Source organism: Strongylocentrotus purpuratus, unplaced genomic scaffold (genome assembly GCF_000002235.5).
Source record: "Strongylocentrotus purpuratus isolate Spur 01 unplaced genomic scaffold, Spur_5.0 spur5_scaffold_4, whole genome shotgun sequence".
Classification (NCBI taxonomy): Eukaryota; Metazoa; Echinodermata; class Echinoidea; order Camarodonta; family Strongylocentrotidae; genus Strongylocentrotus; species Strongylocentrotus purpuratus.
Window position 1 is genome coordinate 28,386,927 of NW_022145610.1, and position 23,064 is coordinate 28,409,990.

The 23,064-nt window shown below is 37.0% G+C and overlaps 1 protein-coding gene across 2 annotated transcripts in view; it reads left to right on the forward strand.

Moving 5' to 3' along the window:
- Positions 1-4,660: 4,660 nt before the first annotated feature.
- LOC100890710 (protein FAM102A) overlaps positions 4,661-23,064 on the forward strand; it is a 60,722-nt gene continuing 42,318 nt past the window's right edge. The window contains exons 1-3 of one of the 2 annotated variants that reach the window (XM_003724849.3): positions 4,661-4,861; positions 7,630-7,874; positions 22,255-22,375. In XM_003724849.3, coding sequence (XP_003724897.1) covers positions 7,729-7,874; positions 22,255-22,375 — 267 coding nt within the window. In that variant the 5' untranslated portion in view covers positions 4,661-4,861; positions 7,630-7,728. The remainder of the gene's footprint in view (positions 4,862-7,629; positions 7,875-22,254; positions 22,376-23,064) is intronic. The other variant, XM_030997089.1, reaches the window with a different exon arrangement.

Below are 23,064 nucleotides of genomic sequence, written 5' to 3' on the forward strand. Positions count from 1 at the left end.
ACAAACACTAGTGGGCCCCTAAAACATATATTTTGGGCTTTTTGGGCACTAATTTTCAAAAATTAGTCGACGGCATTGTTTTTAGTTGTTTCATTGTTTCATAATGGATTCATTGTGGATTGTGGATTCCGAAGTATAAAATATAATATTTTATACTTCGGAATCCACAATGAAATTTTGGTGAACACCATTTCCCTGTTGGAGCCGTCTGTGTACCTATTTTCGTATTATGTAAAAGGTGATATTATTTTTAGATAAGATTTTCAAACAACGATTGAACATAAACTTGTCTTTCATAATTATATCAAAATGAACATAAATTAATCCCCTAGAAGATAATATGCAATAGGCCATTTGACTAATGTGATCAAATTTAATATGTTTATTGCCTCATTACAAAGTATTTTCGAATAATTGTATGTCAATATAGTCAGAATGCAAATTGCATACATTTCACGTTGTTTCTCATCCGCACCGTGACTGCCTTGGCAATCTTTTAGACAGTTTGAAAATCTGGCCCGGCATCCACGGCAATCACGTTTGCCCATCCCCCCCCCCCCCCCCCCACGCGTAGTCTCACGTTCATCCCGCTTTGACCAAGTTGGCCTGAAACGTGATTGCCGTGGCCGCAGGCAACATAATGTAAACCTATGATACCAGTGCTTACCAGTATATTTTTTTTCAACTCTTCACATTTGACCCTGCCCCTTATTCCGATGCACTGTTCATTCTATGGCTGTAAAGTTATAACACATTACCATTACCATTTTAAATGAAGAGGAATGCACATACTTTCTAATGGTACTAAACAGAACCGATCAGGGGCGGTCGAGCGACTTCCAAAGTGGGGGAGGGGGGCACCAAGAAAAAAGGGCAATTTCTGGAAAAAGAGCATTTACAAAGGGAAATCTCAAAGCAAAAATATACAATTTGTTAGACATTGGTATATACCCCTACATTGTGATTACATTTATCAGTGATGATTCCAATATTTGTTTCACTTTATACATCATGTAAATCAATGTCCTAAATCTACTTTTAGGCCCCATTGTATAAAACTTACCATCAATGGTAAGTTTTGTGCAACGGGGCCCAGGTGATAATATATCACAAAATTACAGGCAAGGATTTAAGTCTAAAAATAGGCAGAAGGGGGGTTGATTGATTGATTGATTGATTGATTGATTGATTGATTGATTTTATTCGTCAAGTATAGTACAATGAATGCATACATAAAGCAAAATGAAAAGAGAAGATACATTGACAGGATAACCCATGAAAGCCGGAAAGGGCTTATTTCCAACGGGGTCCTATAAAGTACGTGTACAGTACGGCATGAGAATAAAATATCACAACTAATAACTACTACGAATATTACGAATAAATAATATAACATAAACAACAACAAAAATTTCTAGAACTTATAGCAAACAATGATCTACGGTATATTATGCAAGATTAAACTTAAAAACATGCGCTACACATAATGAACTGTGATTTAAGATAACTGATATTACTGTTCTTGAAGGGATTCATGCTTTAGGTATTGTTTTAATACACTTTTAAAGTGTGAAAAATTCTTAACTATTTTGACATGTTTTGGGAGAGAATTCCAAAATTGGATACCATTAAAATAAAAAGAGTTTCCAATTTGTCCTTTTCGCTTGGGTAAAACAAAATTAAAATGACTATTTCTTGTATCGTATCCATGGATATTTGAGACACGAGTAAAATTATTAGTAATAATTATAATGATCTACATCTGAGTAGTATATTTTATGGACATGGTGTAACACGAGTTGTTTAGACCTTTGACCTACATAGAGTATACCTGCTTCTTCAAGTTCATTTTTCCCGACGTGTGTTCTTGGGCCTAAGCAATTAATAAATCTTACCATCTTATTCTGAATTATTCTTAACTTTTTCATATCCATCTTGCCCAGACTACTGTACCAAGCAGCATTAGCATAATCAAATAAACATTGTATCAAAGCAAAACACAAAATACGTCTCGACTTCATGTTCATACAAGTTTGGTATCTATACACAAATTTTAAGCGAGAATTAGCCTTTTTGGCAATTGAATCTACCAAACCTGTCCATGACAGATCACTAGTTAAATTTATTCCTAAATATTTTACTGAATCTTTACTCTCAATCACTTGATTATTATAGGTAACCTTGAAGTCACGTGTATATTTAAACTTTCCCTTCGAACAAAATAAAATACTTTCTGTTTTTTCCAACATGTAAACTAAGCTTGTTGTCTGTCATCCATTCGATGCATTTTGCCAATTCTGCACTTAGTTTTTCTTCAATTGACTTAGGATTTGTATCTGAATATAGTAACACACTATCGTCAGCATATAAAAGTAATTTAGAATCATTAACACAAGTACACATATCATTAATATAACACATAAAGAGAATGGGCCTAAAATGCTCCCTTGTGGAACCCCGCATTTAATAGGCTGGGAATCAGATATTACCTTCTGCATAGTTACCACTTGATGACGATTAGTTAAATATGATCTAAACCATTTAACACATGCCGAATCCAAACCCATCACTTCCAATTTCTTTAACAGTATGTTATGATTTACAGTATCAAAGGCTTTTTGTAAGTCCAGAAGAACCATTCCAACAAAGCGCCCTTGAGAAACTTCATTCCTAACAAAATCCGATAAATGTATTAAACATGTTTCAGTGGAATATCCGTTACGAAAGCCGGTCTGAAATTCATATATTAACTTTTTTTCTTGAAAATATTTCTCTATTTGAGCATGAACTGATTTTTCCAAAATTTTTGAAACTACGCTTAAAACACTGATAGGCCTATAATTACCAACGTCAGTTTTGTCTTTCTTTTTATGTAGCGGTGTTACTTTTGCAATTTTCATGTCGTCAGGAAAGGTAGTAGACATAAGAGATAAATTGATTATATAATTCAAAGGTTCATACAAATTTCTCGCCCCATCTTTTAAAAATCTGGCTGGTATCATATCTAGTCCAGTACTTTTCGATACTTTCAACTTGTTTAACTCATCTAAAACAAACTTTTCTGTAACTGGAGAAAAGTGAAAACTATCTTTTGAGATGTCTTTCTCGTCATAAAACTTTTGAAATCTTTCACTGTCGGCATGGAATTTGTTCGTGTTTACTGGTAATTTACACGCTAACTTGTCAGCCACAGTTGTAAAATAATTATTGAACTCATTTGCTATTCTTGATTTATCATGACATAATTCTCCCTGGACATTAATAACTGTCTCTTGAGCACTTTTCCCTTTGCCTTTTTATTAATGAGGAAGTCGTCTGTGATGTACGAGTGGGCAGATTTATAAGTTGGTTCAAACCATTTAAATTCAATATATTTTCATATTTTCTGGATAATGGAGACTTTCGCAAAAGGCAAATATTTATGTCTCCTAAAACTATGACCTCATCGTCTTTTGTTAATTTATCAAAAGTTTCGGAGAGTCTTTCAATAAAAGTATGATCTTTAGGGGGTCTGTAGTAGACGCCAAATGTAATTGGTTTGGTTCGTGGTAAAAGGACATCGACCCACAATGATTCAACGTTTTCTAACATGAGATCGGCTCTTAAATTGAAGGCAATATCGTTTCTAATAAAGAGGCAAACACCACCTCCTTGCCCAGATGTTCTGTCTCGTCGTAAAATGCAATATCCATCTATACAGACTTCTTCATCATTTACAGACGAGTTTAACCACGTTTCAGAAATTGCGATAATGGAAATTTTATTCTTAGAAAAAAGTAATCGAAGTTCAGAAATTTTATACAAAATGGATCTAACATTTAAATGGACGAAATGCAGGCCTTTTGCCTCGAATTTATCATTAAAGCATTCATAAAGTGTTGTGTTATCGACATTGGTTGGGGTACTTAATTCAGATTCACTTATACGTCGAGTACGTGCAACATTTCTTAGAAAAAAGTAATCGAAGTTCAGAAATTTTATACAAAATGGATCTAACATTTAAATGGACGAAATGCAGGCCTTTTGCCTCGAATTTATCATTAAAGCATCCATAAGTGTTGTGTTATCGACATTGGTTGGGGTACTTAATTCAGATTCACTTATACGTCGAGTACGTGCAATAGCGAGTCGCAAAAAGAGGGTAAAGAGGGGGGGGGGGGGGGGGGGGCAATGTGGGATTCAATACCCAGCAAGCGTGTTTTCCCCCCTTTTGTGTTATCTCTCAAACATAGACTGATGTTTAATCCCTTTTTTATTTAACTAAAAGTTTACATTTTAATGTTACTGTTTTAATTGATCGATACAAGGTGAACATATACTTGCACAAAGGACAGCAAAACTATTTCGTACATCAGACATAACTTCGAAGGACAGCAATATTGTTTTCTCCATCAAGCATAACTTCATTCAATACTTTCCAGTTCGAATACTCATGCGGGAAAGGCAGAAGTTTTGGGGAAATAGTATGAGTGACAAAGCACCCTTGATAAAGATTGATGATTGAGTAATTATTTACAGATTTACAGCTGGAAGAGGAAAGGGTGCACATTCACACAACGTAAGTTGACCTTCCGGGTTTGTGATTGCAATTGTCGCCCTCTCTTGACTATTTACCATATAGTGCCCATTATTGATTGTGTTATCTTCTTGCATGCAAATTTTCAAGCGCATTATTTTTAATAGGTGCTAGCCGGATATCATACATAAGTAACGGGAACTTCGTTGAGTTTCATATCACCAAAGGCTTTTCTGACGTGGACACTCGTATTTTAGACAATTACCAAGAGCTATTAGTGCCACAGGGAGCTCCATAGCTTTCCAGTATCAGTGCATTTAGGATTTTACCACGATTTTGTGAGAGGTGAGTAGTGGCAAGAACGGCCATTTATTATCTTCTTGCACAGGCTTAGGCCTACATACAAAATACAATGTACTAAAAACTGCTTGCAAATGCATCGGTTTAGTACGGATCCACAATACGTAGACCCGCCGCTCCAACGGGTTCGTAATCAATTGTAAACGCTGTTGTTCTAGTAGGCCTATGCGGGTTCCTCTTGGTTTCGAGTTGTTTGTTTGAAAAATGTGATGACTTTTGTAGGTCGTCTTTTAATAATTGTACCTTTGGCTTTAGCTTTAGTTTCATGTTGACACATGCATGTAGGCCTAGCGCCTATGGCAGTATCCTGAAAAGGGAATTTTTTATCATTGAAATACGACGTCAACCTCTAGAGAGTAGAGTAGACACTCATTCATGATTGAGCATGTTTCTAGTTGGCATTAGGCCCCTATCCGGTTAATTGCCGATAAGGGATACATTTTGCCCAAAAGCAACTGACCTTCTCCGCTACTATCCGGATATTAAATGGCCGTGAGAGCTGTGACGCATTCATGGCCAATTGAATTAACATTTGATTTGGGTTTTTACAGACTTAATTGTAGTTGTATCAATCAGAATATTAACCTTTTACGTCAACATTGTAATGGTTTTATGTCATGTGTGATAATTTAACTTATTATATATTTTGTATACAGCTTGGGCATGATTTATTTGAGCACATCTTTGCCTTAAATCATGTAGAAGGTCTAGATCCTTAATCATCTTGTTTCTGGATAATGTGAGCGAGCAATGCGAGTGAGGGAGAAATAAACTTGTTATCTTTAAAATACTATTTTCTCATGAAACTACATGTATATATTCTAGCAGGTTATATTTTGTGTTTCAAAAATAGACGTTATGCCAAAATCATATTTGATGTACATGTACATGTAACTGCATTTCTCTCGCCGCACTCCAGGGTGCTGCAGCATTCTGGAAGGCTGGATGAAAAAAAAGCTTACCAAGTTAGTACATCAACCCAACGAGACTCAATACAGGAGGATTTGAACAAAGCAGCTTCCTGGGCCAAATCGTGGCAACTCACCTTCAACTCAGCAAAAACCAAAGTTATGCACATTGGAAAGGGTAACACCAAGTCATTGTACCGCATAAACAACCAAATAATTCAAGAAACTGTTGCAGAAAAGGATTTGGGTGTCATGGTAGATGATGAGCTGACTTTTCATACACATATTGACACTGCAGTTAAAAGAGCCAATCAGACGTTAGGACTTATAAAGAGAACTTTCACAAGAATATCAAGAGACACAATACCAATCCTGTTCACGACCATTGTTCGCCCTCTTCTTGAATATGGGAATGTCATCTGGCATCCAATGTTTAAGGCTGAAGCAGTGAAAGTTGAGAAGGTGCAAAGAAGAGCAACAAAGTTAATTCCCGAGATCAGACACCTATCCTATCAAGACAGACTTAAGAACCTCAAAATGTATTCACTGCAATACAGAAGGATAAGAGGCGACATGATTGAGGTCTACAAGCTGATGAACGGACTCGTAAACTCCGATCCCGCAGCCTTCTTCACATCTGCACCTCATGAAGCTACAAGGGGACACCACCAGAAGCTGTATAAGCAAAGGAGCAACACAGTCCTAAGAAGAAACAGCTTCAGTCAGAGAGTAGTAGAATCCTGGAATAGTCTTCCTACATCTGTCATCTCCTCATCCTCAATCACTTCTTTCAAGATTAGATTGGACAAGCACTGGTCCTCTCAGCACCAAATGCTTCCATAAAATTTATTTGTGCGTCCACCCGCCATGCGAGCAAAAATAGTTAAGGGCCATTCCATGAGAAGAAGGACATGACATCAAAAAAAGAAATGTACCTCTTATGTTAAATTTTTGATTTATCACTAACCTTATGCCATGGATGTTCATAAAACATTAGGGCCTTTCAAATTCAATACAATTTATTTTTCATTTTTGTTGATTTCCTAAGATCTCAAACCATCATCAAAAACGTACATGTGGGACTGTAGATGAAAAAAAAACAATTTATTGCAGATTACACAGGATTCTTGTAATATTTTTTCCTGAAAATTTCGCTAAATTGAAAAAGATGAATATATTTCCATATTCTAAGCCTTTTCTAAGGGGTCCTGGGATATTTAATCTATTACATAGGGGTGAAAATGGCCTCCGGACAAAATGTAACGCGAGTTACCGTAACGTGAGTTACCGACATATTTGCTTCCTGCATTTTACTAGTCCATTGTTTCTTATCTTTAATATTGTGATCTTATACTAGTAAGTCTCAACCTACTATCAACGTAGGAAAGATTTTGTCAAGATTGTCTAGTATGAGGAGACTTTGCCAAAAGAGGGTCTCATAGAATTGACCATGTCCTTTTTTTGTAACGCGAGTTACCAAAATTCAATAATCCAAGAATCTAAAAACGTTTGTTCTTCAATTTTCTTTTTTGTTTCATTCAGTTGTTCTATATCTGCCCTGTCCATGTTTGAAAAAAGTATCTTGCAGATCCTAGCAGTTCTAAAGATATAGGCACATTATCGTGTCAATGTACCCATTAAGTGTAACGCGAGTTACCATGGAATGGCCCTAAAGGTTCTTTTTCGAACGAAGCACCACCCAATGAAACGACCGGAAGTTTCAACAGGATCACCTCACACTTCCGTATACTGATGCTGATGCTGAAGGAAATTTTTTTTCTTCTCAAAAGCTTTATAAACTTGTTATAAAAGTGACCTTTTTCTCATTCCTCTTTTCTGCTACAGGTAGAATCTTGAAGGAAGCAACAAAGTTGGATAAATTTTCACCTTACCTACCAGTGACATAACCTAGGAAATATAACCATTGCTCTTCCTGGTCATGCAATGACTTTCATCATGAAGAAGAAAAAGTTCAAATTCCAGGTGAATTTTGAATTGGTGGAATTGTCCTCTGTGCCGCTCATCAACGCTGTGCTCTTTGGCAAAGTCAGGCTCCAGGACGGGGGAAACTTTGCCCAGGTTTCTTCAAGGTGAGCAATACAGAACAAGACCATATTTCCCCCCTTCCCCTCTCCCCCCCCCCCCTCCATCTCACCCTCCCCTGTCGCTCTCTCTCTCTCTCTTTCGCCTTTTAAACAAAATGTAATAAGTATGCTTTCAGGTTTCTGGGTAGCTGAAAAATTAATCCATCTGAAAAAAGATTTTTTTTTGGAATTAGAGAGAGAGAGAGATAGAGAGTGAAAAAGAGAGAGGGAAAGAGAGGGAGGGAGAGAGAAAGGGGGAGAGAGATGGAGGGAGGGAGAGAAGGGGGGGGGGGGGGGGGGAAGAAATAATTTCTTCCACATATTTCTGTCATGTAGCCTGTACATGTACATTTAAAAGGGCAAGTTTTCTCACTCTGTAGTGAGATGAAGCCTTAAAGGCCCACTGCACTACTTGTAGCTACTTGCGCCCTCTATATACAGGGAATAATTTTCCTGGTATCGCATCGCAATTTGCTATGCATTTTTGCATGACTGCTATACAAAATATCTTTTGTGTAGCAGTTTTCTTCCATAGAAATGTACAGAATTTCATTTGAAATATTTATCCATCGGCTGAAATTGCTAATCAAAAAATTTGAGGAAAATTATTCCCTGATATAACAAACCATGTCTAATCGGTGACCATTGGTCCCCCATGATCCTCTTTTTCTTATGTTAACTGAGAGCTGAGTTGATGAGATAACCACCTGTCCAGTGACCTTGCAGGGCAGTCTAATCCCTCCTGTAAACTACGGCAGATACGCTTTAAAAGTGTTTATAAAGAAGGAGTGAATGAATGTAACTGGCCATTTACATTTTTGTAAAATGAGAAAACCCCAAATATTGAATGGCATTGCACAAAATATGTGACGTAGTACATGTACTGTTGAGCTACATGCATTACACATACTTGTTTCAGTGTAGCATAGAAACTCAGACCCCAGGATCCTAAGAGCTGAATTATAAGGCCTGTTTTCATCAGCTCGAGATTGCCAAATAACCTGTTATTTTAACTATCACGATCGCAAATTTTCCAGCTAATTTGGGTCTTCATCCACCCACAGTTGCAATGCCAATTAGCGGGATATTTGGTCGAGATAATCATCCCAAGATAACTTTGGCTACTTTGCAAAATATCCCGCCATTTGTCCGGTGCCTCTTCACCAGCCCAGAGACTCGCACTATGCACAAACACTGAGCAAAATTTCTCGAGCTTGAGTTTAGAGGTGGAGTCTTGAGCTGACGAAGATGCGATTTGTATCGTAGGGCTTATTTCCCAAATCAGAAATAGCGGGCTATTTGGCAATCTCAAGTTAATGATGACAGGCCTATAGAAACCCTAGCTTGGGTACCAACCACCAACAAGGGCAATGTCATTTCAGCAGTCCCAGCTGGGAGTGCGTCCCCTGAACTTTGCTTGAGAGGCGTGGGTAAGGAGCGAGCTAGCTAGCTAGAAGCCTGGCCTGGCACAGTGAGTGTGACTAGTTCAAGGATATCACTTTTAACACATCACTTCCTGGGCTCTTAGAATAGATGCTATTTATTTACACGCTTGTTTGGGAACGAAAAGCAACCTATTTTTTAGACAAATATACATGTACATGTACAGTATATATGGCCGAGTTTACATCAGCTGTACATTTAGGCCCATATATTTGCAGCAAATGCATGTAATATAATATGAGGTGGATTTCTTAATTTGCCTTATGTTGTATAGCCTGGTTTAATGGTTTATAGTTCATAGGCTCCAAGAGCTCACCCCCTCCTATTGGGAATGTTTTGGGATAATAATTAATGTGCTTCTACACCATCTCTTGCAGAGAGAGTGGAGCAACTCATTCAAAATTAAATAATTTAGTGAAAATAAATACTACATGTACTGCTCTTGAAAAGACAGGCTTTTTGTTGTAGGGAAAATGGACAAAATCAGGAATCCTTTATGTTATATTTTCACATAAATAGAGGAAAATCTTGTAGCAAAAATTCTGACTAACTGCAAAATTAACGAAACAAAAATGAAGAAGATGGTGATATTTTGTTTGTTCCGTAATTGATGCAATGATGGCTGGGACAAATGGCTCACCCTATTGTGAAAACAGTGGCTTCATATCAGTTGAGCATACTTTGTTCAAAAATAGTACAAATGTAGCTTGCATGTCAAATGCAATGCCTACATACAAAAATGTCTGATTGTTAGGAACTTAGGGTACATGTTCTGTACATGAAGGTTGCAGTCCTGTGCACAGTACATGCTAATCAAATAGTTATTGCGTAATCTACTGTACAGTAATGTACATGTGTGGCTGTACATGTACATGTAAATTCAAGTTCAGGTGCTCCATCAATTGAGCATCATCCCTTGGGGACTGTACATTCACAGGATATTTGGTTTACAATCAAAGCTATGTAGGGCGTCCACACTCTCTGGCCATTCTTACGTGTCATGGCCATCGTTTCCAGGCCAGGTCATTTGACCGTAGGGCCGTGTGACAGCCAAACATTCTAGGCATATTTGTTTGGTTTAGGATGGCAGCTTCTCAGTCATTTGAATCATTTCCAAATAATCAGCTGCTAGAAACACGCAGAAGCTACTGTTTCCTGGTTAGAGGTATCGTTTACTCATCAAAAACAAACCTAGATGCCGATTTGAAGTGCACCAGTAACAAGATTCTTAAACACACATGTATGAAGACATCCCTGTCAGCCTCAGGCCAACACAAATTTAGTATTATTGCTGACATTATGAATAGTGTTATGTACAATGTACATGTACCTGTATGTACAGTAGATCAATAGATGCTTATTTCAAATTTTATTTGTAGGTAACACTGGACATTATTCAGATGTATGCAGGCTTTTTTTTTACAAAGTTTTAGGAGCATATCACTCCATGAAACTTTGAACGCCTTGACATAATATTAGTCAAAAGGGGTCACGACTCACAGGGAACTACGTTGCAGTCCACCATTACTGCAATCATTGAGATTGTCTGAAGACTGAAAGCTACATGTACAATGTACAAGTGACGCAGGAATGTACTTATCTATGGGGAATATGTGCGTGCCTACTTTAGGATCTGGCATGAGATGGGTCTACCAATCAATATTATCTGGACATGTACAAGTTACCAGAGCTGTGGTGACTGTAACAGCTGTCTCAACAATAAGTTGACAGGCTTGTTTGTGGACTTGATTTTAAAGCTTTGATTAAATAAATCTTTCCTTCTTATCACATTTTTTTAATGTACAGTGTATTCCAAGTGTATAATGCACTACATTGTATATTTACCAAGTATAACTAATTATGCTCAGGTCTATTACCATCTAAGGTTAACATAAACAGGTACTGAAACACTTGAGCTCAGGTTTCCTCTATAAATAATTTGCTAAACTTCTTTGTCCCATGCCACGTCTCTTGTTTTCTGGAGGATGTCCCTGATTATTTACAGAGCTGGCTAAAAAATTTGAAGAAAACTTGCATTTTAAACTTCTCTCCTCCCCCCCCCCCTCTCTCCCCAAAAAGTATGGTTGCAATAGCATCAATGTATATTTACTGTACAGAATTATTGTACAAAATTGTATGCAGATCATGTTTTATTATTTTATGCAATGTCCTACATGTATGGTCATATTGTTTAATATTACCAATTTTGGTGAATTATTTGAAATTAGCAAAATACTGTAGACACTAGACAGACATTATACTTTTCTGCAAATAAAAGAGGGACAATTTACATCTAACTTACAATGGCAGAACTTCATTTCAGACTTTAATTTCAGGAGATCACATGCGGTGGGAAAAATAAACAAAGGAATGGCTTTATTTGCATACCGCACCTTGCCTCAATGGATCAATTTAAACCTGATTGACGCAAGCCCTTCACTGTTGGTCTTAAGAGAGAAGTTAGCCTTTTCACCTCACAATCAGCATACACAGTGTACATTGCCGCAGGGCGTACACTAACGGCTCTTTCAGTTAATGGGACTAATAATGGAGAACCAGGTGGGGTACCTGAGTTTGCTCGAAGCAAATACTGCAAGTTCTTTTGTCACTTGAGTGGTGTCCAGTAATAGCTTTTCTGTAAAGTATACCCATGTACTACATACATGTACATGTACTGCCTGTGTATTAGTATTGTGCAGGTGAATTCACAAAAAGTTCAGCATTTTAGACATACATGTACCGGTACCATTTAATCTACAGTCTATATTTATAAATTATAGAAAAAGAAGAAACCCTATAAAATATCTTGAAAAAGATGAATTTTAGTAAGAGTTTGTAATTGGATGATTCTGAATGAAATCATCTTTGCTGATGTTATGTCCCTTTTCATATAATTTTAAAGCTGTTTGTTACTGTAGTGTTTTAGCAAGAATATAACTTTAATAACCTTCTCCCTTTCACCTTTCCCTTTCACCTTTCCCTTTACCCGATGTGCAATACTGGTATCAGGCTACACTGTAGCAATCCCTAAAAGCATTTTCAATGTACACAGCACTGCTTCATGTAAAATACATTGGTGTTGGTTTTAAATGTAACATATTGCACTGGATTCAGTTCTTTTAATTGGATTCATATACTGAATGGATTATTTAAAAATGATTGCATTGAAACTAAGAAAGTACAAGAAACATACATGGAATACACATCTTTTATGACTAGAACTCTATTTATTTGCATTTATGTACAGTTATGCCATGTATTGTAAATGTACATGTATACCATACAGCTCTAGAGTCTAGTGCATGTAAGCATGTACATGTATGCTACATGCATACTTCATAGTCATGTACTGTACGTGTGTACCTTGCTATTGTTCACATGTGGTGGAAAGTCAATAACTATTGACAAAGTTGAGACAATTCACAAAGGAAGTCACACTTGCATTTTAATCCTGTTCCTAAGAGGATTAAAGGGGATTAATAATGAATGGCAAGCTAATCATGGCTTAATCCATTAAGTGATCCGGAGGAAGTCATGCCCTGGGAACACCAACAATCTCTCATTTAAAAAAGACATAATTGAAAGCTATTTCTCAGAGAAATTTCATTTGATATTATACATGTATGGCTTTAGCTTGTCAGTGGCTCTTTTCTTCCAAGCTCTTTATTTTGTTGTCTCCATGAAAATGATTGTTACCATGGTTACAGACCTCACCCTTTTCAGTTTGAGCCAAGCCTAGCCAGACTCTATTGTGGATGTGATAATTGCACTCCAAACATTGGGTGTTTCCCTACAAGTGTTATGATGAACCTGCCACCTCGGAACGAAACTGACAATGGTGTAAATCATGTTTGGAATGTATGTGGGGGTGCTAATCCTTGCACCATGGAGGGCCATTGAATTGCAGAAGTTTTCATTGTGCCTGTTTTCACTAGCTCGAGATCGCCAAATATCCTGCTATTTGAACTATTCCCAATCGCACACTATCCAGCTAATCAGCCCGAAGTTGCAATTAGCCAGATACATGTATTTGGTCATGATTGTCATCTCAACATATCTAGGGATAGTTTGCAAAATATCCCACTATTTGGCAAAATATCCAGCTATTTGTCTGGTGCTTCCTCACCAGACCGAAGACTCGCAATATATGCGCTAACGCTGAGCAAAATATCTTGAGCTAATTTCTCAAGGTTGAGTTTCAAGTTTTGAGGTCGAATCTCGAGATAATGAAAACACGCCTATTGTAAAGGCCTTTCTATTATAATATAAAGGATGAATGGCAACGAGTAGTCTGGTGGCACAGACTAATTATCATTAAAGTTTTTTTTAAAACCACTGTGCTACCGAAAAAGGTTCTCCACTTTACCAAATCATTTTGGAATATTGATTACATACCGGTACATGTAATTTACATTTGCATGCACTTACCTCGTTGTTGTCCTACATGTAAAGAACACAGCGCTAACGATTTTTGTGACTGGTCATTGCACTGGCTTTGTATTGACTATTGTAACTTCCATGAGATGCATGAATGACTGCTTCAAGCTAGAAAGTTTGTTGAACTTTTATCGATCAGCTCCCATTGTGTCTCTTGCAGAACAAGTTATTTCATTCTTGTTCCAATAGGCTTGGATCTGCATTGAACCAGATATCCCTCAATTGCGCTTTTATAGATTGATAGCAATTACTTAGGTTTTGCTTCCATCGAAATGGAAGGATATCGTCTGTAGATATCTTCTGGTGTGTGTTTCGTTTTGTTGTTGTTGGTCTATTGTTGCTGTTTGATACAATGTAGGTATCGCCAAGTCATAGTGTAGATTACATACATGTCTAGATCATGAAACCCTTCTTGGCACATGTACCGAATATGTGTACTTGCTATGTCATCAATAACATACAGAATGCTAAAATAAAGAATGACTTCACATTTTACTAGATGACAGGTCAAAGTTAGGTTGTTGCTTGTTATAGACAAAATGTGTCAAAATTGTAATCCTTTTCATTTTATCAGTGTCACCTTAATAATAGTAATCGATGTGTACACAAACAGAAAATTGTGTTTGAGGTGAACTTCAAGCGATTATCCCCTCTCATGATATCATCTAGGGTTTAACACCATGTACATGTACAGTACTTGAAGTGTCCTCAACCAGAATTAAATTGGCATTTCCTTGACTACTTCAGAATTGTTGAGTGCCCTTTTGTTAAAAAAAAGTCACCTTAAAATCCTCAAGTGGGTGGACAATGGACATGACATCAGCGTTTTAATAGTCCTTTTGTAGTGTTTAGATTACACCTTACAAAGGTTACAAAAGGCTTGAGAAAGTCTGGAACACTGTGTGGGACTGGAATTTTGGTCGGTGTACAAGATCAACAACACTTTACAAGAGTTACTTGTTATTTCTGTTATAGTTTCCAGATATTACACATGTTCTTTCACCCATGAAATTCATAAAATGCTATGAATCTATGAATATTTCTGAATTTGAATATTTTTTCAGGAATGTAACAGATTTCAAGGGCAAAGCCAATTATTCTGCCACTTTTTCGCATACTACAGTAGATGCATTGCATACTGTACACATTATACATAGGCTGGATTTTGAAGTGTCCAGTCAGACTCGGTCACTCTCGTTTTAATTGTATTGAAAGCGTGTCACCCATTATATAAGAGGCTATTACTATCTACAAAAGGAAGTCTGTAAAAAAAATAGTTCTGGAATGTCTGATATTTACATGTACATGTATATTTCCGGTTGAATTAACAAAGAGAATAAAACCGAATAAGCTCATCGTTCCTAGAAAATAATCGTTCCACCTAGATTTATCAGTCACAAGCGCTGCTGAAAATTTCATTCACTGCATGACGTCAGACTCTCCCATTCTTCTGTATTCTAATGCTCTGAATCATTGAAACTAAAATTATTAGTAAATTTGGAGGCATAAGTATGTTTCACTCTGTATATAGTATAAAATTGACTAAAAGTAAAATTCTATCACCATTTGTGCCAGTTATTTTTCTTGTGAACCATTTGTAAATTTGCTTTCCACTTCTGTGGGGTATGATATTGCAGCTTTTCCTAATAGAAAATGTGGGGAGCTTGGATCCTTTTCTATTTTGTCAAAAGCTCTTTTTGAATATATATATCAGAGTTAAATTGGCATGTGTACTACATGTACCAGTATTTTTTATTTTATCATTACTTTGTTTTTGCTTGCGTGTTGTTTGGTTTAAAGTAGTTTGGTTACTGGCACTAGACGGCAACCTTGATCACAGAGACCACAAGACAGTTTTTTTGGTGTTTTACAATCACTGTATTGATTTACATTCCCTCATGAAACACAGGCGGCTGGTCTCTTTGTCATACACATTGATCTGCACATCCAATGTCAACAGTTGCTAGGATACCATGGTGGACATGTCTAACGCTTGGACAAAACATGAAAGCGTAAACTGCCACACGGACATGGAGACCAACCATGTACAACTGTAATTGTTAGAGGGGAGGGGGGAGGGGGGAGGATGATCTAGTTGTCGCAACAACTACACATGTATTCCTTTATTTATACCTATTAAAATTACCTACATACATGTACATACATGTAGATAATCGTTTTTTTTTCTTTGTAAAAGGGATTTTCAGCAAATTTTCACAAGTTTGTTTACATTTTGCTGTTCCAAACAAGATACACTGTATGTACCTGTACATGTACGTCCCAGTACTTCAGTACGTGTAGCCCATGATGATGATAACCAATTCAGAAGTAGTCAGCTAGTACTGCTATAAACTAGGCCATAACTACATGTACTGTACATTTGCACATACATTTCTCTCAAAATAAAGTTCTTTGAAATTCTATGTGTACCGGTATTATCTTCTCAATAATATTAAATATACAATGCTACTGTATCAGAGAGACCTGTTTTAATTGCACAAGAGTACAGTGTTTTGTGTAGAAGAGCTGACCAGACATATTCCTGCTAAACAGTGCTAATTCCTGTTTTGTATCGGAAATGATCAGTGAAGTTCGTTCTACAACAGGTACCTGCGTCCTATTAATTGGAGGTCAATCAGACGAATTGTCTGTTAATGTTATTGTGTTACAGTGTCTATGGTAGAGGTCATTTAATTTGAAGTCAACAATTGATTATACTTTAGGATGAATGAAATCACCGTGTGGGTTTAATAGGCTTGCACAATCCCTTGGCTTGACAGTAGCAGGGCTGCCAACCTTTGGAAAGAGTTTGGAGTGAGACAATGCGAGGGAGCGGAGCGACCAAGCCCGAGGGCGCGAAGCGCCCGAGGGGGGGATGGTGTGGAAGGGGGGTGTCCCCCCTTCCACGGTAGGGAGCTTTTACAATTTTGCAATTGAAATGGTGCAATCTGGTGCATACTTTAACCCTGATTCCACAAATACATAAGGCAGGATTCAAATAGGTTAATTGATTTCATGAAGTACACTGACCTTGAAAAAATACAAACTTCCACATTTGTAAGTGCATTATTCCAAATCAACTTTCTTTATAAGCTTAGCAGTTGAACCTCAACCTATGATTATCTGTAACAAAATGGACAAATCCTCACTCAACAGGAACATGCATACTGAAAATAATAAATAGATATATAATATATAAAAATAATATAAAAATTAATAAATAGATATATAATGAATATATAACAAATACTAAAAATAAATAAATCATTCTTCAAAATAAGTATACCTCTCATCCAGTTAATCTTGAGATAAGACTGGACTGCTGCTTCCCAAGATGATACTAGAACAAGTGATCATTATGATGTCTGTCCATACTGGATCTAAGATAGAGTCTAGATCTAAGACTAATCTAACAAAAAGTTAGATGTTGGTATAAAATTCAGAAAATGACTTCTTAATTCTTAATTATCTCACCCTTTTTCCTTTCCTTTTCTTTCTTTTTCCCCCTTTTTTTCCTTTTTTTTTTTTATTGGTTTTGGAACTTTTTTGTTGTTTTTTGTGTGGAATGACCCCCAGCCTCCCATCTGTGAAGAAGACCTAACAAATTACGGTCTACCACAAAATTTTCTACTTGTCGGACTAAGCAGACACTTTGTACTAGATCCCATCATACTGACTGTAAAACTTAAAAAGCACTAATTAAATTGTCAATTATGCACTAAAATTGAGTTTAAGATACCAATTCACGAAATTATAGGCTCTTGAATACGCCCCAACGTCAACACAGATAAATAAAATACTTTAACATCTAACGCAGATCGTAAGACAAGAGTTTAAACTCACCTGTACCGGCTGAAGCCTGACGACTTTATCCGATCGCAAACACTGTGAGCCACCCGGGCCGGCCGGGCGCGCTGCGATATGTACAGCGATGACAGGCCATGGCATCGACACTCGCTTGTTTTAGTGTCGCGCACAAAAACCCCGCTTCATAGTAAAGTGACGACGTCACTCCTCGCACACGCAGGATAAGCCAATCGCAATTCACTATCTTGTCTTTGCGCGGCAAACCGAAACCAATTTGCATTAATGGTTTAGCTTTGCGCACGTGTGGTTAAAAAAATGTTGAAACTTTCGGCAGGGATATTGAATATCCGATATAATAGACATTTTTTTTTTTTTAGTTTCTATTTTCGGGGTTCAGCGTGAGAGATCCTAAGATCAGCGTGAGAGCTTGAGAATGGGTTGAATTGCGTGAGACTCACGCAGATTGCGTGAGAGTTGGCAGCCCTGCAGTAGCTGTGCGTATTAAATATGGTCTGCGCTGTATGACTATTTTGTCGGCTTAGAATCTGTAGTTCTGTAGTTTAGCTGCTCCAGACTTAATGTAGCCAGAGACTGGCTTAGCTACGTGTACACGTACAGTAGGCTCTGCTCAAGGATAAAGTTTACAAATTGTGATTAAGTGTCTAATTAGAGTCAATGCCAGCAGATTAATTCTGGCTTAGAAATCAGAAAAATGTTCTGGAACGAGATCTAACAAAAAATAAGATACATTGCTCTCGCCAAAAGACGTATCTGCAATGTTTAATGTAACGTTAGGAGAAAACAAGCTTATATTCAGTGACAACACCAGAGTTCAATCACTTCAGATCACTTCATCATTCCCATGTCTGTTTAAAATTTAAAACTTATATTTCTGATACGATCAAGAGCTTGCTCAGTTTTTTCTGAAAGTTTTATTGTTAAAAAAAAATGAATCCCATACTTACATGTACACCTATAAGAAAGTAATGAGCAGTAATTTTAGTTGGATTAAGCGCATTCCCTGACATCTCTGTCATCAAGGACAAATCATTATTTTACCAACATCATTACAAAGTGATGGTGGAAGTAATCTGTCATCTACATGTATTTCTCATCCACAACTGAACATTTTCAATCGCCCCAACCTATTACAAGGATAGGATTCAAAGATGTTGGCCCAAACTTATAGGGGCATCAAGCTCTATCAGGGAGGGGGGGGGGGTGTTCCATTTTATTTACCAAATATGGGGGTGGGGGACAGTCACCCCTTGCCCCCTTCTGATTGACACCTTTGTTGATTGAAATATATGTACAAGACAATATGGACAGTCTGGTTGCTCTTTGTTGGATATCACGTCCAACATACATCAACTTTTGAGAAGGCTTTATTGTATGTTAATGTAGGCCTACAGTGAATGCTGTCAAGCTATGCATCTTGTACATGACAATGTGTAGGACCAAGTACATAATGTACAGTACATCAACCGACCATGTACAGTACATGTACCTGACCATTTGGATGCACTCAAAATACCTGATAACAAATGAAGTGAGACCGTACTGACTCCTGAATAGAACAAATATGAATATAGGATTCATAAATGGTTATACTGCACTGCACTGTAGTGTACAAAACATCTTGTCTGTACTGTATTTTTAAGACATTTGTATGCACATTGTAATTAACATCAATCAGCTGTGATGGATATAGCTTTCTGCATTTGAACTCTGTCAACTGTAAAGTGTTTCCACAGATGTCACACGAAGGCATCAGGCTCCTTAAACAGTAGTACAGTACGCATTTACATGTAGGCCTTACATGTATGATAATGGTGTTGGACATTGAACAGTTTATTCCCACTGGCATGGTATGGCCTGCTCAGGTTAACACCTGTGTGTAGTACAAGGGGTGGGGAGGTGTTGAAATCATTACGTCTATGTTGAAATGCACACTAATGCTATGCAGAGCTGATGATGATGGTGATGGGTTATTAATTTGGGACCCCATGCTGTGAAAGGCATTGAAAGTGACTGTGTGATTCAAGGCAATATCTGTCACTGTTTCAATGTACATGTACATGTACCGTACATTGTAGGTGTTACATGTATAGTGTTGAGTGAACAGCTACATGTAATATTTTCTCCTTTCTTTTGGTGGTTGGTGAGGGGGTTGGGAGGGGGGGGGGGGGGTAGACTTAAGAGACATACACTGTATGACGCCTATGAAATTACTTTTATAGTGATCAGAATGTGTGAAATTTGAAGTCCACATACATGTATACAGGGTGTAATCTCTAAACGATTTGGATTTTGTTCTTATACGATCATGTTTTGTCTTCTTTTCACCCCCCCCCCAAAAAAAAAAAAGAAAAAAAGAAAAAAGATCAATAAAAGTGAAGTCTGTACTGGTTACTTTGTTGGGGGTACTATTAAAAAATAGGCCCTACATTAGATTTCTTTTGTTAAAATCAGATTCCTCTTCCACTTAAATAAATAATGAAAAAAGCAAATTATAATTTGTGAAGCTTGAATGTCCAACACAATCCAAGTTGCACGGTAGGCCTGCATGTATAATGTACATGTACTTTGCCTGAAGGCTGTACTTATAACCATCATGTCAATTATGCATAGATCTACCGGTATACAAAAAAAGGCACAACCGCAAGATATGCATTGTACTTTTCTCATTTAGGATGTACATGATACGCCCATCCACTTGCTCTTGGGCTGTAGATGTAAATGAGCTGCCTTAATTCCTCTCATTAGTGTAGTATTGAATGATAATCCCACTTGCTGGGAGGGTGCTCATCACTAGGCAGACTAGGCTGGCATTCAGACCCTATATTGCACTTTCACAACAAATATGATAAAGACCCTATCGTACCACCCATAAAGCATTCACAATTGGTTTGTTTATGGGCTGTTTTCAATGTGAACACATTTAATATAATGCAGAGAAATTTGGGATATTTTGACTAAATTCAATTGTAAATGTATGCATTCAATGGCATGTACAGTATGGCCAGCCCTGTGTATTTAATCATATATCTGATCAATACACAAGCCATCTAGTACAGTGTACAGGTGTACTTGTAATTACATGTAACATTCAGAATCAGAGCTGCACGGATACCTTTTGCACAACTATACATTAGCAACCCTGGTGCAAGTTATAAATAAAATATAGAGCTCATTTCACAAATTAAAATCAACGATTTAACACTTGTCTGTTTGCTAATGTGTCACTAATATGACAAAAATTCTCAGTTTGAAAATACAGAAATGCTTATTAAACTTGTCATTTATTTCATCATTAATTTTGCCAATGTTACTGTATTTTTGTAGAAAATAAACATAGAACAGCTTTCCAATTATAGATGAAAAGATCTAGGGATTTGTAGATGGAATTTTTTAAATGTCATCTTGATCATAATGAAATTTTTCTTGCTTCCCAAAATGATTTGAATTTGACTCTTTGGAGGTTAACTCTTACCGACCTAATTGCTAATTCCTGATTGAAAAAAAAAATTAAATTTCTTTTTTTCTTTTCCAAAGCAGTTCATCCATTCACACTTATGAACATCAAGAATTGCATTCAGATGTCTGATTTATAAAATCTGATTGATAAATGCCCTTCCCCCACCCCCCCCCCCTCCCCGCCCCCCCCCCCCCAATGAGAAACAATGTCTGTATAATGTATGGTATTATTCAGTGTTTACAATAGCTGCAATTAAAAATTGATATGTAATATCCATTTATGACAAAATGTAGCAAGGACTTCCCACTCTTGTCATTTGATTTCAAACAAATTGGATTCTAACTCAATTTGGGCTTGAAATGAATTTAATGAATATATATTGCTTATTAGTAGAAACAATGCATGGAGGGGTATTCTACAGAATAACATGTACATGTGCCTTGAGGAATGTGATTTTGGTGATGAAATTTAGTGACAGGAGGAGAAGCGGATGATTTAAATGACAAATTGGGAATTACTGTCGCAGAATAGAGGATCAGGGAGGGATGGACAAATAGAGAGGGGATGAAAGAGAGAGAGAGAGAGAGAGAGAGAGAGAGAGAGGGGGGGGGGGAGGGGGTGGGTTTATTGGTTGTAAAGATACACGTATCTACACATGTACAGTGTACATGTACATGTAAAATGGTTTTTGTTTTGGGGCGGGGGGGGGGGGGGGGGGTCTGCAGAATACAGAAAGGTGGATCCGTGCTATTGTGGTGATCTTAATGGATATTGATGTGTGTATTTTAGAATCATCTGTGGAATGGATAGCACATGAACTGGTATCAAATAGACCTACATTTAGCTTATTGTAGATAGAATTTATTCGTCCGTCTTATTCAAGTGAATGAAGGATTTTATAATTTTGTATTCTCCTTTTTTTGCATGTGCAAGTATTTAGTAATTAGTTCTGAGAATAATGCATGAATATATCATACCAGGTACCTATTTTCTATATCTTGGTTGAAAGTGCCAACCGCACATTGTAGATTCATGACCTGCCAAAGGATGTATTGTTGTGCTGGGGCATTGAACCCATCACCTTTGCATCTGATCTCCTCTCTAGTGCACAAACCACCTAACTAGTACATCTCTATGATTCCATACCCTGTAGAAATCTGTTTTATTATCATCTATTTTTTTAAATCTAACTAGCAAACAAAAATTCTTTTTATTTTGCAGGGAAGAAATTCAAGACCATGTTGTTCATTGGGGAAGCAAGTTTAGCTTCAACTGCCGGATGAGCGCTAACGCCAACACAGGAATCCTGGAACCATGTTCATGCAGAGTGTCAATCAGGAAGGTAAGATCTTCAACAAATCTCCTTTTTTTTTTTTTTATTTTTTTTTTTAAATATTTCTATTTTTTTTTAGAGTTGATAGGTCTTGTATCTCTTTGAGATTAATAAAATGTACTAGATTTTTATAAAAATGTTTGTATTTTCAAGGGCTTATACATGTACATGCACATGTGCACCAGGGAATGAGAATGCATTGAAATTATCACAAAATGATGCATCCTTCCAGCTCTCTCTCACTTTAGGAAGAAGACAACTTTCTCCCCCAAAGTTATGACTTCCCGGCTCATTGTTGGGAAATTCGTAACTGCATTTAGGATGGGTTTTCCATCAATAAATCATTTTAACTTAACTGTTGTTGATTTATCATGAAACATACTACAATGTACCTGTACTTGTTCAGTTTTGTATGTATGTGTACATGTACAATAGGGTGGCAAAAATCATGTACCGGTACAATGCATTTCATAGCAAATTCACTGGATTGAGTTGATATCCTTCCTGTTCGTGCTTTATCATGTAAATATCTAAATTCTGTCAAGGTTGATCAATTAAAATTTGATTTACTTTCACTTGTGATTTCTATGAACTTGGGAGATCATTTGTCTTATAATTCACATGCAAAATTTCACCCCCCCCCCAAAAAAAAATGAACCGTGTGGTCCTCTTCTTTTATAGTCTTTGGTAGTTTTGAT